The sequence below is a fragment of the Pagrus pagrus genome (assembly GCF_965226575.1).
Source record: "Pagrus pagrus genome assembly, chromosome: 1".
Lineage (NCBI taxonomy): Eukaryota > Metazoa > Chordata > Actinopteri > Spariformes > Sparidae > Pagrus > Pagrus pagrus.
In genome coordinates this window covers 32,692,436-32,705,554 of record NC_140185.1, presented here as the reverse complement: position 1 = coordinate 32,705,554, position 13,119 = coordinate 32,692,436, and the positions used below count along the sequence as shown (strand labels likewise).

The 13,119-nt window shown below is 41.5% G+C and overlaps 1 protein-coding gene across 8 annotated transcripts in view; it reads right to left on the bottom strand.

Annotated features, from left to right (window-relative positions):
* Positions 1-13,119, bottom strand: part of LOC311260473 (uncharacterized protein) — a 125,762-nt gene that overhangs the window by 109,546 nt on the left and 3,097 nt on the right. For 5 of the 8 annotated variants that reach the window (XR_014623019.1, XR_014623021.1, XR_014623023.1 and 2 more), the window contains exons 3-4: positions 12,677-12,773; positions 1,006-1,078 (exon numbers count right to left, since the gene is read on the bottom strand). Coding sequence is in view for 2 of the 8 variants with exons in the window: in XM_084358308.1 (XP_084214434.1) it covers positions 1,006-1,078; positions 12,677-12,767 (164 nt within the window). In the remaining 6 variants the exon portion in view is untranslated. Of the gene's footprint in view, positions 1-1,005; positions 1,079-10,009; positions 10,317-12,676; positions 12,774-13,119 lie in introns of those variants that run through there. The other 3 variants (XR_014623020.1, XR_014623022.1, XR_014623024.1) reach the window with 2 other exon arrangements.

Below are 13,119 nucleotides of genomic sequence, written 5' to 3'. Positions count from 1 at the left end.
GCAGTTCTGTTATACACACAAGGCTGCAGGCTAAGTGCTGAAGATAACTACAGCTGCGCAGCTACATACAATAATTTGTAATACACAATGAACCACTCTTGTTTTACTGTACATCAGCACTCATGGATCGCTCTTGTCTCATCAAAAATACATGGATGGAATTATCTTTAAACAACACCCCTTATATAAGTAGAATAATTCTATTGTTTGGCTTTTTCCGCTTTGCTTTTGTTGTGTATGGTGGGTTCTGCCAAGCTATAAGACGAGATTTAATATACAAATTACTGCAGTTTGCAAATGTTTCCCCAATCTTATTAATAAAACACAACCATGACATTGCTTAATTGAATCATTAAATATGCATATTCACATTGGGATACAGAATTTCAACAGATTTATAAAAAATTTCCCACTAAATGTGGAATTGGAAAACTGGAGGTTGATAAAACAAAATTGCATCACCTACTACTCAGGCCAACAACAATAAAACCTCTTTATTGTTCTTCAAGCGTTTAATACCAAATTGAGTTTATGACAGGTTATATGGGTTAAATGGTCTCCTTCTCCGACCGTTATTGTACTACTGCCAAGTTTTCCTAAAGTCAACACACAGAAACCACAAACAGGTCAGACTTTTGGGCTGTGACGCGAGAAAGAAATACGTCTTTCGTGGTGTTTACGAAGATTTGCCCTGGTGCTGTCTGAAGCCCATTCTACAGGCATAAAAAAATGCTTTTAGGTTAGTATGAGAACAGTCGAGGAGAACCAATCATCCCGACTGTCCATCCCGGCCCAGTAGCATTGCCTCAGGACAAAGCCTCTGGGTGGCCCCTAACCAGGCCTTGGCCTGCCGTCTCTACAGTAAGTGCTCTGTCACGAGGCTGCCAGGGGCTACAGCATATGCCACCAAATCCCTGGCGTCTCCCCCATGGTAAACAGAGGCCCAGCTAATGGAGGCATGATTCTCTGTATGTACGTATATATCTGTCTGTGCCTCAGACTGACCTTAAGCTGGCCCACTCCTCCTCCTCGCTGCCAAATGGCTTCACGGCTGGATGACGCTGCACTGCCTGACTCACTACAAGTGGGGAAAAAAGACGGAGAAAAAAGAGAAATGACTGAGGGTGAGAGAAACGGAGAGAGGCCTCCTCATCTCGCCTGGACCTCAGGGTTCAAAATCTTCTGCACAAGCCCAGTGCACAGCAACGCAAACGGGAATGAATGGTATTTACAGTATGCACATGCACAAAGCTGTAGACACATATATATATATCAAACACTCACAGAAACACATGCTCACAAAAACTCACAAAACATGCACATCTACACAGACATTGTACTATGTCTGGTATTCCCTCTGCATACTGAACAGTGAAGAGGCTGCCTATTGTAAGATGGTTAAGATTTAAATGATAGGGGCTGGGATACTGCTGCAGAAGGAGCGGGTGAACTAGTTTATACGGTTTGACAGATATTCTAAGGATGCTACATGGATAATTATACTCATGGTTTCAGAAAAAAATAAACTAAACGAGATCAAAACACTGCCTCCAGTGTTATGATCACCTGCTATAATCATTGCGGGTGTATTTTCATTGTTCAACATATAAACTCAATCTTTACACATAATGACAGGCGTCTAAGCCATCCACCTATGTGTAAACAGTCTGCAAAGACTGTGGAGTGGAAACTGCTGCACTGATCTGACCTGCAAGCCTTGGCAAACAAAGCTTTCCATGTATTTATTTGTGTTGACTTTGTTTGTACTGCATGCATGCCTGCTGCCAGTCAAGCATGCCATTGCCCACGCAGTAATCTATGTACCGAAACACAATCATAGAGTGAAATAGTTTTAATAGACACTTGGTGCTTCTTTCCCTCACAATGGCCAGTGCCCCAGTGTGCGTCTGCCATTCTGTGGGCATCTAACATAATTACAGGGCTTTGTAGGTTTGTATAAGAGTATTGGGGCTAGATAAAGCCATCATTACTGTACACATACACTGTCGACACACAACCCCAGCGCTGGGTACAAAGCAATCACTACAACTGTATTATCTTTCCTGTACAAGTCTATAATTAGTTTCCCCCTTGTTACAAAGTAGGCATATGTTTCATGGAAGAATGAAAAGAAACAGATTACTTCAAACCTTAACCCTGTCCTATTTCTCGGAGATAGTTTTATAGCAGGCAAAGATAAGAGGAGAGCTACAGGGAGGGACTTTATAATGTGTCTCGGTATCAGGGAGTATAAGGGGAGTTCAGAAGCAGAGTGGAATGAGGAGCCCGGGGCTTATGTCTTCAAATCACAGCTTTCCCAAGCACTGTCTCTGTTTTATAACAGTGAAGATGTTAGAGGGACGGGAATTAGTTTTGACAGTTTACATTCATAGATGCTCTTATAGTACGTATGTGTGTATGTGTGTGTTCATTACACACATCCAATAATAACATCAATAATGCCAACTTACAATATCATCTCTGGTGGCTTCTGTCCAACGTGGAGCAATTAGTTTACAATACACTTCCCCTCTCATATCTACAAGGTATTTTAGGAGTGAAGGGGTTTATGCTGGCATCCATAAAACATAAAGGGGTCACATTTAATTGCAAGGGAGGGAGGAGATGAGACAAGACTAATTATCTTTATAGCCTGATGGCAATATTTTATTTAACTTGGGTCCTGTGCTGTGTTGGCCAGTGGGCAGTGGACACGAGAAGATTTACTCCTTGGGGTGCAGCTGAGCAGGTTTTTGTGGCAGCTATGATTCCCTGTCAACTGCCAAAATGACAACAGTAATATATAGATGTGATGTATTCATTCTGCATTTATTCTTTCCTCATGGGCTAAATAAAAAACTACTATGATTCCATTCATATTTGTCATCTCACTCATTTTCTTTCTTTCTTTATGCCAGCTGCAAAAGTAATCGTCTGGTTTATGGCTAATGCAGCTCTAACACTAAGAAAAATGCCAAGGGTCTGGGACAAGAAGCCAGTCAGGGGAAGGCTGTAAGAGAGAGAAGATAGAAGAAGAAGAAGAAGAAGAAGAAGGAAAAAAAATACAGAAAAATAAATTGAGTGAAACACCCAAGAACAGAGAAGAGGGCGGGAGAGTGGTGCCATGGGAGCTGAGAGAGGCTAGTGCCATGCTATTGAGCGCCTGAAAGAGTACAGTCTCTGATTTCTTCCCTTTCTGCTTTTTTCCCTTTCAAAGAGCACTTGAAAGCTTCTCTGAGGTATCGAGCAGGTGGGAGTGTATGGTTGAGGCAGACTGGGGCCGAGAATGGGCAGGGCTGGGTAAAGCAGCTCCCTCTTTCTCTATCCGACGCACAGAAGTGGAGGACTCAGAGGTCCAAAGGCCCAGTGGCCCAGAGCTCCAGCCAAGCGTCTCTGAGGAGCCTTCAGCCGGGCAGAAGTGGAAATTGGAGGCGTGAGGCTGGGTATCCAGGATGAAGGCTAACCACAAAAGCTGCCGAAAAAGTATCCACACTTGGAAAAAGGAGAGCAACATTGATACATATTTCAAGAGATAGTACCTTGACATTTAGATTTTTTTATCTTTTCATTTTTTTTTACCAAAACAGCAAAACATTTGACACTGCTATTCCCAGTAGTTTGACTCTGCTGAAAACAACCAACTGTATTCATTTTCTTTGTTAAATGTGGAAAGTCTCAAGCAACTGTAATTATATGGTTTGTATACCCTCAGTGCTGTTCTTACTCCCCAGTGTGAAGCACCTAGAACAGTCACACTTAAGACAATAGCATTGTATATAAATCAATTATAATATTTATCACTGAGTGGACTTAATTTGAGTCATTTGGACACACTGTTTTCATTGAGACCTGCATAACACTGCTGAATTAAAGTAGACTAGAAGGCGGTATTGACTCAATCCAGATTTTTTAAAGTTTGCACTTTAATATAATTGATCAAAAAAGCAGCCAGCCTTTGAATGCTCCATCCCCCGGGAGTAGCTTCAAACAGTATCAATTATAGAAATCGGCTCGGAGGAGTGAAGTCAATTCCCTATCAATAAAGTATTCAGCGGCAATCACCAGGAGATTAGGAGAGAGATGAGCCAAGTGCAAACCCACAGGACTGCCTAAATCTACTGCATGGTGAACGCTCCAGTAAACTAAGTAGCTTCAGATGATCAAACAGGAGGTATTCCAATCAAACACTGCATGGAGCTACGGTAGCAGAAGCTGTTAATACAGTGTTAACCTCTGGAGAAATGTTTTCGAGCTTTGACTGAAATGTAAACTGAGATGTGGCACTTTTTAGTGCTAGTCTGCTCCCACTGCTATATTGTTATGCTACAACTAGTGTTCAATATTCTAAACAAATCAATCTATACGACCTTGGAAAATAAGACCATCAAACTGACTGGTTCATTCAGAGTGGAGAGAAAATGATCCTGGCCAAACAATGTGAGTTGAGTATCAATTGACTTATCAACTGAATCTGTATCTGGATTTATCTATATCTGCATTTAGCAGGTTAGGGGATACAATCCCTGTGTCTTGTGTCCAGTGATGAGCAATGAACAAAACTACAAAAGCTATTTTCATTCACAGCATATTGTAATTAAGTTTGACGATAAGACTCAAAGAGCAATATGAATCGTACAAATACATTTTAAAAAAGATCAAGAGCATTATATCAGCTCCAAATGGACAATAAAAATAATTAAACTATATATTTAATTATAATTAATTAACACTTGCAATCTGCAAACCTCAAAAACCTCAAAGAAATGTAAATGTATGAACTTAAATGTGTGAATTTCCTCTACATCTTAACCCACCTAACGTATGTAGGGTCCCGAACATGAAAGTGAGCTACTTAGCCTTTTTTCTGCTTCACAAAAGTTAGATAAACAAATGTTTCATATGATTGCAGAGAAAACATTTTACATAATGTGAAATTCTGCAATTTAGAGATGTACCAATATTCAATTTCAGGGCTGGTAAAGATTAACAATAATTATTTGTGTGATATAATATTAATCGTACAAATGTAAAAATGTAAGATCAAGAAGAAAAAGACGTACATTTCTACACTGACATGTTTACTTTTCTAATACAATCCCAATATAGGAGAGCCTTTACCTTCCTTAGAAGAAAGAATATGTTGATTTATTGTAAACTTGTCTGTAATAATCTCAGTTCATTGTTTAATATCTACCTATTGTTTAATTACCTAGTCTCCTCATTGACAAGCATGTATAGGCAAAGTAAAATCATTGGCATAAGTTGACATACTCTTGGGCTAATTAAAGGTTACCTGAAGCTATTGACCTCCACAGCTCAAAAACGCTGCGAGCCCTTCACAGTAAAGTGGCTGACAGCCCTGTGGCATGACTCATCCTCTCTCTGCTGCTGGTGTGAGGAGATTCAGTGACTAAGATAGAGCTGGTAGAGAAGAGGGGCTGATGAGTCTCAGCCTCAAAGTCTACAAGAATTCAACTAAATTTGAGATACATTCAACTCCATTCAATACTAACATAATGAGCACTGAAAGTCTGTGCAAAACACATCAGAGGTAGAGCAGAGTATACATGGCTTTACTGCAAGTTTATATATGGATTGCAAGCCGAATCGCCGTTGGGTACAGTAAAACACAGTCTGTATTGTTTGTCTCCGCTGTGACCTCTCTGTCTGCTCTATGTTTGTGGGCTCCACCTTCAAGCAAAGCGGGTGGAGCTGCGCTGTTCATTCACTCACAATGACATCCTTTTTAATTGTTTACCAAAAGTTTCTAAAGTTTTTAATGCTGAGCCACTGACTTTTTTGTTTATGACGTAGGTTAGGGTAAGTTAGTTAGTTAGTTAAGTTTACGCTGTCCACCAGGATGTTTACAAAGAAATCTTGCACATGATCCATTTTGAAAGCTAAGGAATACCGTGACAATGAAGGGAAACACAATGAAACAAGGCAACTAATCTTCTGCTCAAGCTTGTTAAACAATTAGATAGCTGTTATCAGATTGCCTATGGTTTACTCTCACAGTCAGTACATGCATACAAACCTACAAACAGATAAAAACAGAATTATTCACATGTACACATTCTCTAACACGCATGCATATACAGTAAGTATAAACCCGCTCTTCAACAGTATCAGCGTTACACTGTATAGATCTATTGACAGAGCCATGCCATATCAATGACACCTTCAATCTTTACAGGCCCTTCTCCCTGAAAGCCTCTGTTGCGACACAATCATTACAAATTGATTGCAAAATAGCTAACAATCATGATTAAATCATTAAATTCTTGTCTACGCTTCAGAGAATGGGGAGAAAATTAACTTCCCACCAACCTCATTTTTTTCCGAACACGAAATAATGATTTTCTGCCAGTCTAATTACAAAGCCAACATCTGATCAAGCCCGCATCCAGAGGGGATTATCACATGCACCAGTATTAGACCTCATTACCAGCCTGAGTGCAGAATTATTACATCTTGTAATTGGATGGTGAGATTTATATACAGATCAGGCCGGTTTCTGTAAGATTGTAATTACAGGCTTCGTTGGTTAGCCACTTATCACTCAGCAGTGGAGTGCAGGAAATCGGCACGTGGAAGAGCATTTCATTAATCCCTCACCCCGTTGGAGGGGGGAAACGCTGTACCTTCCATGTCTGTTTTAGGGACAACAGCATCATTCCCACATCAAACAATTTATCATCCCCTCCTTTTCCCAACACCTGGTCCGAGAAGCCCTCAATTTCCAAAGCTCTTTCATCAACAATCATGGGAAATTTGTCTGAATAAACAGTCCATTTTTACTGTTGACTGAGCCCCATTTTCTAATTACCCGAGATAAGTATGTAGAATTTGCCCTCAACAGAGGCATCGTGAAGCACCTTGGTTCAGAATTAGCTGGCTAGGGTTAACAGGCTAAAGGCTCATTACACTGCAGCTTGGGAGGAGTGTGTGTCTGTGTGTGCAGGTGTTTAAGAAACCATTTGGCTTCACCCATGTATACAGCCCAGAGACCGCAGTATATTTCCCTTCTCTCTGTGGGCAAAGGCTGTTCCAGTTGCCTTTAGCTCATGTAAATTATTGAACACACTTTCTCCCCTTTTTTCTTAAGGAGGCCCTTAATTAATGGACCGGGACGCTTGTTAAACACCTCACTTTCCATGGCACAAATCTGCCAAGTGTGATTAGAGAGGGCCAGCGTGCTCCAGTTCATCAGCGGAGCAAAAGAGTGAGATAGAGAGGCTTCTGCGGCCATCATCATCAGTCCTCATCACAACTCGAGCAATGGCTGCTCTACTTACAAACAGGTCACTCACGATAAACCAAAGTAAATCTGCTCTGACAATGTCAAGCTCTGACACCTTTTACATATGGTAATAAATTGAAAATGGGGCTGAGGCAAATCTCGAGGCAAATGAAATGAAAAATGACAGAAGGAGGGAAAACAAGAAACGTGTGTTGTAACGTGACGCTGATGGAACACAACTCATTTGCTGTCCGCCATCCTGCAACTCAGCAACAAACGCCTTGATCCACGTGTCAGGGTGACACCGGCGGGGAAGAAAAGAAAGCATCAGCACCTCTTCACAGTTAACACCCATACAACTTACTTTCTCTCTGCATATCACTGAGCCCTCCCCTGTAACAATCAATACAGGCCTACATTTTATGAGACAAGGAGTTAACTTGTTCAATTATGCCACAGACAGCTCTATTCTTTTGTAACAAGTAATCTGGGTAGCGAAATCAATACTGACAGGCTCACGGCACGCTAGCTAATTTCATATTACCTCCAGCCAATGACAGAGCAGCTCGTAATGGAGCTGTAGTTCCACTTCATTATAAGAAAGGAGGGGGGGGGATCAATACTAGCACGGACGCACACACGCCCACGTTAACACACACACACACATACACACGCAAGCAAAAAGGTCTGATTTTCCACACATAGACCAACACAAACACATACGGGCAAAGAGGGCAACTGTGCTTCTTCAAAGCCCCCAAGGGGCTACACAGAGCTGTCTGATGCGGGGCAGATGGGGCGGGGGGTGGATGAGGGTCCAGGGTCATAACCCCCCCAAAATAAATTACACTTCCAATCGTCGGCAAACACGCGTGCACAACCCCGAGTGCTCACAAATACACACCTCTCTTTTGTAAACTGTCAGGCAATCATGAGGGAAATATCCCCATTTTTATTCACTGATCTTCCTTTAAGCACACACACACACACAAAACACACACATGCACACAATTAACACTTGACTTCTTCACAACAAGGTCATAATCAGATTCAGAGGTTGACTACTGAGAGGGAAAGGGAAAAAGAAGAAGAGAGGAAAAAAAGAAAAATAAGGGAGGATAACCTTCAGATGGAGGATCAAGTCTTTGACCTCTGCAGCTAATTACAAATTAAACTCCATATCTTCTTTTGTAAGAAAAAATATCTCCATTCTTTTTTCCCATTATTGTTATCACTCTGTAGGATTAGCTGGGGACTAAGGGGATGATGTTGTCTAAGCCGATGTCAACTGTACAATTACTCGACTCATCCATCCCTTTCCAAGAAAAATAAGACACTGTAGATTAAGATAAGCTGTCTTGAGAAAGAATGGGGATGTAAAGCCTTTGACAATTACTAAGTACACATGGCACAGGGTGACGATTGCTCTTGGTAAACAAACTAAATACTCATTAGACTTAACTCTGACATTCCTTTTTTCATAACTTCCTATTATGCAATTTGGATTTATTGCACTCATTAATAATCTTTACCAGGTTAGGCTACAAACACCGTGACAGCAGCATCATTTAGTTTTAGTAAAAGGGCACCCGCAGAACGGACGGCTATGTGAGAACACATCTCAACTGCGTTAGGCGAGACCCAATTAAATGCATTTTAATCTAAATATCCCTCAATATGCTTTATTGTTCTCCTTTAATTTCCTTGCCACTATTCCATATGGAGCTCCAGTTATCAAGCAGACAGGCTTTATGAGCCTGACAGAGTTGTGTAACACTGGGGCTCATCAGTCCTCAGCCATTAACAGGCTGACAATGTCTCTGCAACAGGGGGCACAGGCCTATAACAAATGCCTGGCTTTTGTTGGGAATGCATTTAGGACCTTTCACTGGAGATATCCAACAATTATTATCAATTAGGTGTACACAGCATCCATCACATGCTGATGTGAGAGTTTGGTAATGTAAAGTTTTAATGTGTGGATCATTGTGAGGTTTTCCCTTCAGAGACCAGGGGGATTAAATCAGTGTGGATGTTCAAGTCACACAATTAGTGATACACTTGCGTTGTTGTGGTACGGTTGCACTACCTGCCTCTTCAGGAAACTGGCATTTCCTCCGCTTTATGCTGATGCCCTCATCCCCAAGTTTTGTGGAAAAAACTTGGGGATTAGCCTGTATCTTTATGATATTCTCAACTGCATTTTGATTTATTTATATGGCTGTCAAGATACCTATAAATAAGGAGAGTTGTCCTCAATGGGCAGCAGGGCTGAATCTATTTCATGTAATCAATTTGTTTTGGTTTGCATGGTATGTAAAATATTTACATTATATAAACATTCTTGACGTTTTGTACATGTTGGCCTAAATAAATTGATGTCCCTTGAATCCCCTAACTTAATAACCTAACTTTACAAAAAAATACTGTGATTCGGCCGTCCTCCCTCCAGATCCTAACCCTTTCCACACAGGTGACCCATCTATCCAGGTGGAGTCGCTGACGCAACCTTCCCTTCCCACCTGCCAATACTGTTAACTGGGCACACAGTCAAGTCATAAAGCACCACTGCCAGGGACTGAACCTGAATCCTCGATGGTCACATTTTTTTTTCCCCTCTTTGGTACCTGAGTGCCCCATTTCTCTCTTATCTTATAACAAAATCAGACCTTTGAGCCAAACGAAAAAGGATGTCAACAATTGATGTGTTTTCATTCATGTGTGTTTTTATTAAATCAATAATGATCACATTTTTCCAATCACCTCTTTATTATGGTCTATCATCAGGTTTTAATTAGGTAACTACTGAATAGAGTAAATGATGTGAATGCTGATGACTTAACATATTCAGTTAAGACACACGGTAAACAGAATGGATCACCTTTACCAGGACTGTGCATGCAAGACGAACATAAGGAAACAGAGACAGGCAGAGCTGCGGTTGAGAGATTGAAGATTCCGACTCACTCTCGCCCATTTTCACCTCCCATTATCTGATTAGCCTCCCATTTCTTCCCCATCAGTGCAGTGACCTGGATTTCGGTAGGATAGTGATGGTCAGCCAGGGCGGGGTCTGGTGAGAGGGGCCAAACCATTTGGGGGTGGCGGAACCATAAATCAGCAGCAGCAGGAGAGAAGAGTGAGGGGGATTTATAAAGATGTTGTGCTCGGCCAGCCCACTTGTGGACACTGTGATGAATTCACAAGCACATTGCCAAGGCAAACTACTTCATTATACCATGGCCCAGTGGTCATTAATCTCCCTGGGAGGCCAGCATCCTGGGGGATCGCCAGACCAGAGAATTTATTCAGGCCTGGAGGTACCCATTTCATTAGCCATTCAATCTGTTCAGTCCCCCTCTCTCTCTCCATCCCTCTCTCTGTCTCTACTTGCCATCACCATAGTTTATATGAACTAATAAATAGTACCTGAATTTCTCTCTTTTTCCTCTCTGTGTTGTCTTTATTATAACATATTACACATTCACGCAACATCCTCCCAAATATTGATTGCATTCATATACTTTTTGCACATGAGAACTTTTCTTCAGTTATATCTGTCCTAAAAAAAACAAAAAAATATTTTATCTTGTATAACCGCATGTTTATATAGACTAATGCATCATACCTGATGACCACAACATACTGTGGCTTGTTTGTTTATTTGTGTATTTTTGATGGCTATTATAGTGAGCACAGGTTAAAAAAGCAGCTGCATTTTCAGTTACACTGCGAGTTGGAGGTGAGGCAGAGGAGGTGAGGCACAGTGGAGACAGAGAAGAGATTCCCAGAGGTAAACTCACAACTGGCGACTTCGGTCCTGTAATGGTGTCATTACTGGGGCCAAGTGCTAGTGGCCCAACATGTTATGGGAGGGCCAACATCCAGTGATTACTTATTAATGCTGGGACTCCTTATTTCACACACACATAGAGAAAACAAATATGCTATCCCCTCTGTCTATTACTGTGATCAAACAGATGCACCTGGACACAGAAACACAGCTGCACAGGACACACATGCTTCAAGGTGAATCAGTGCTGCCGGTGACATTGTGAATGCTGGAGGATATCGATATTTATCTTCAAGCCAGGGCTTTCTAAACAATTCAGGTTTGCTGTAGTCGCATTATGTAAAAGTGGCAATTGGTAACACCGTGTCAGACACAAACACAAACACTTACACATATTATTCTCGTCTGCAGCAGACACACACACACACACACACACACACAAACACATACGCTGTCTACCTATCTCTCACACACAGCCCAGGAAACATTCACAGTAAATACATCACAGTGAATTCCTCCCACGTTGTGAGGTCAGTAATACCAACATGTCGGCCAAGTATACGAGCACCCCCTGTCTGTTATCATGTGATCAGACCTTACATCTAAAACTGTAGGGACGGCTTCATCTTTCTATGTTCCCTTGCTCTTCTCCCTGAAGAATTTAACCATATATATATGTACTGTATGTGGAATAATTTCATCAACCAAGCCGTGTCCCAGTGGACCCCTTCCACTTTAAACACTTAACGGGCTAAATAAATAATGATGGCTTGCACACACTGTGTGTGTTAACGTTAACGGCACCAGCCACTAGCCCCGGGTCCCACAGCAGCAGGAGTCCTTAAAGCGAATAATTTGCTTCCGCTCAGGCCGCCACACTGTAGCCATTCGCCGAGCAGATTATGGGCCTTTAAGTATCAGCCAGGCCTGAAATGTGACTCTAGGGCTCACAGGCTGTCAGGGAGGAGGCAAGACTCCTCAGAGAGAAACAGTGGGGCAGGGACAGAGAGGGATGGGGACTAACAGAAGAAAAGCTAAAACTATGAATATGAAACCAATTATGCACTATGTAGGTAACATCCAGGATTTTCGGGAAACAAGACTGGAAATTGTGAAAAGGATTTTGGTAGTTTGTTTAGTGCTAATGTTGCATACAATTTAATTTGCTGTGGCATGGCTAAGGTAGAAGATTAAAAAAAAGACAACAATAAATCGATCAACAGTGCACGAAGTTGGAATCGCATAATTTGTGCACAAGTTCCATACAAGTTTAAACCCAAGCGTGATGTCAAGGATTGGTTTGTGGACAACCGTTTCTTGAGTTTGGCACTATTGCAGTCACTGTCTTGGTAATTTCCAGTACAAAATGACCATACAAAACGAAAATCATGCTGTGTTCAAGAAAACTTCAAACTAGTGTTTTAGACAATAAACTTGTTAGGAAAATGTTTGCTGACACTGATCAAGTGAGAGGTGGGGTCATTATCTCATAGACTTCTATCCAAGACTTCTTTTTGAAACCAACCAAGGCACCCCCTCCTGGCCTTCAGAAGGAATTAAGGTTTAAGGCACCTCTCCGAATCTGTGAACTAAGGCCTAGCAGGAATGGCAGGAATGACACAGTAAGAGATGATGCTTACCTGGATGACATGTTGCAGGTTTGAGTTCATCCAAACTGAAGTAAGCACCTGTCATCTGCCGGCTAACTGTGGCTCCTTCCTTTTCAACCATTCAATCCTTAAAAAGGCAAAACAGGGTGGGTGGGCAAACTGATTAAATTATGTTCACACACATGATGACTATGACTTATATTATGTATAAATATTTATCCTGAATATATATATCATCCCCTCCCATACCTTTATGGTTGACTGCTACCCACTGCTAATAACATCTGGTTTATGCATAACCCCTCATGACCCCAAACTCCATCCTCCCTCTCTCTGTGTATTTATAACCTCACCAATCTCCATTCGCAGCTTCTGTACTACTCCACCCCTACTCTATTTCACCTCAACGGTGCCGTCCCATCACTGCCATCATTTTAGAATCATTAAACAGTGAATAAAGATGACAAAATATA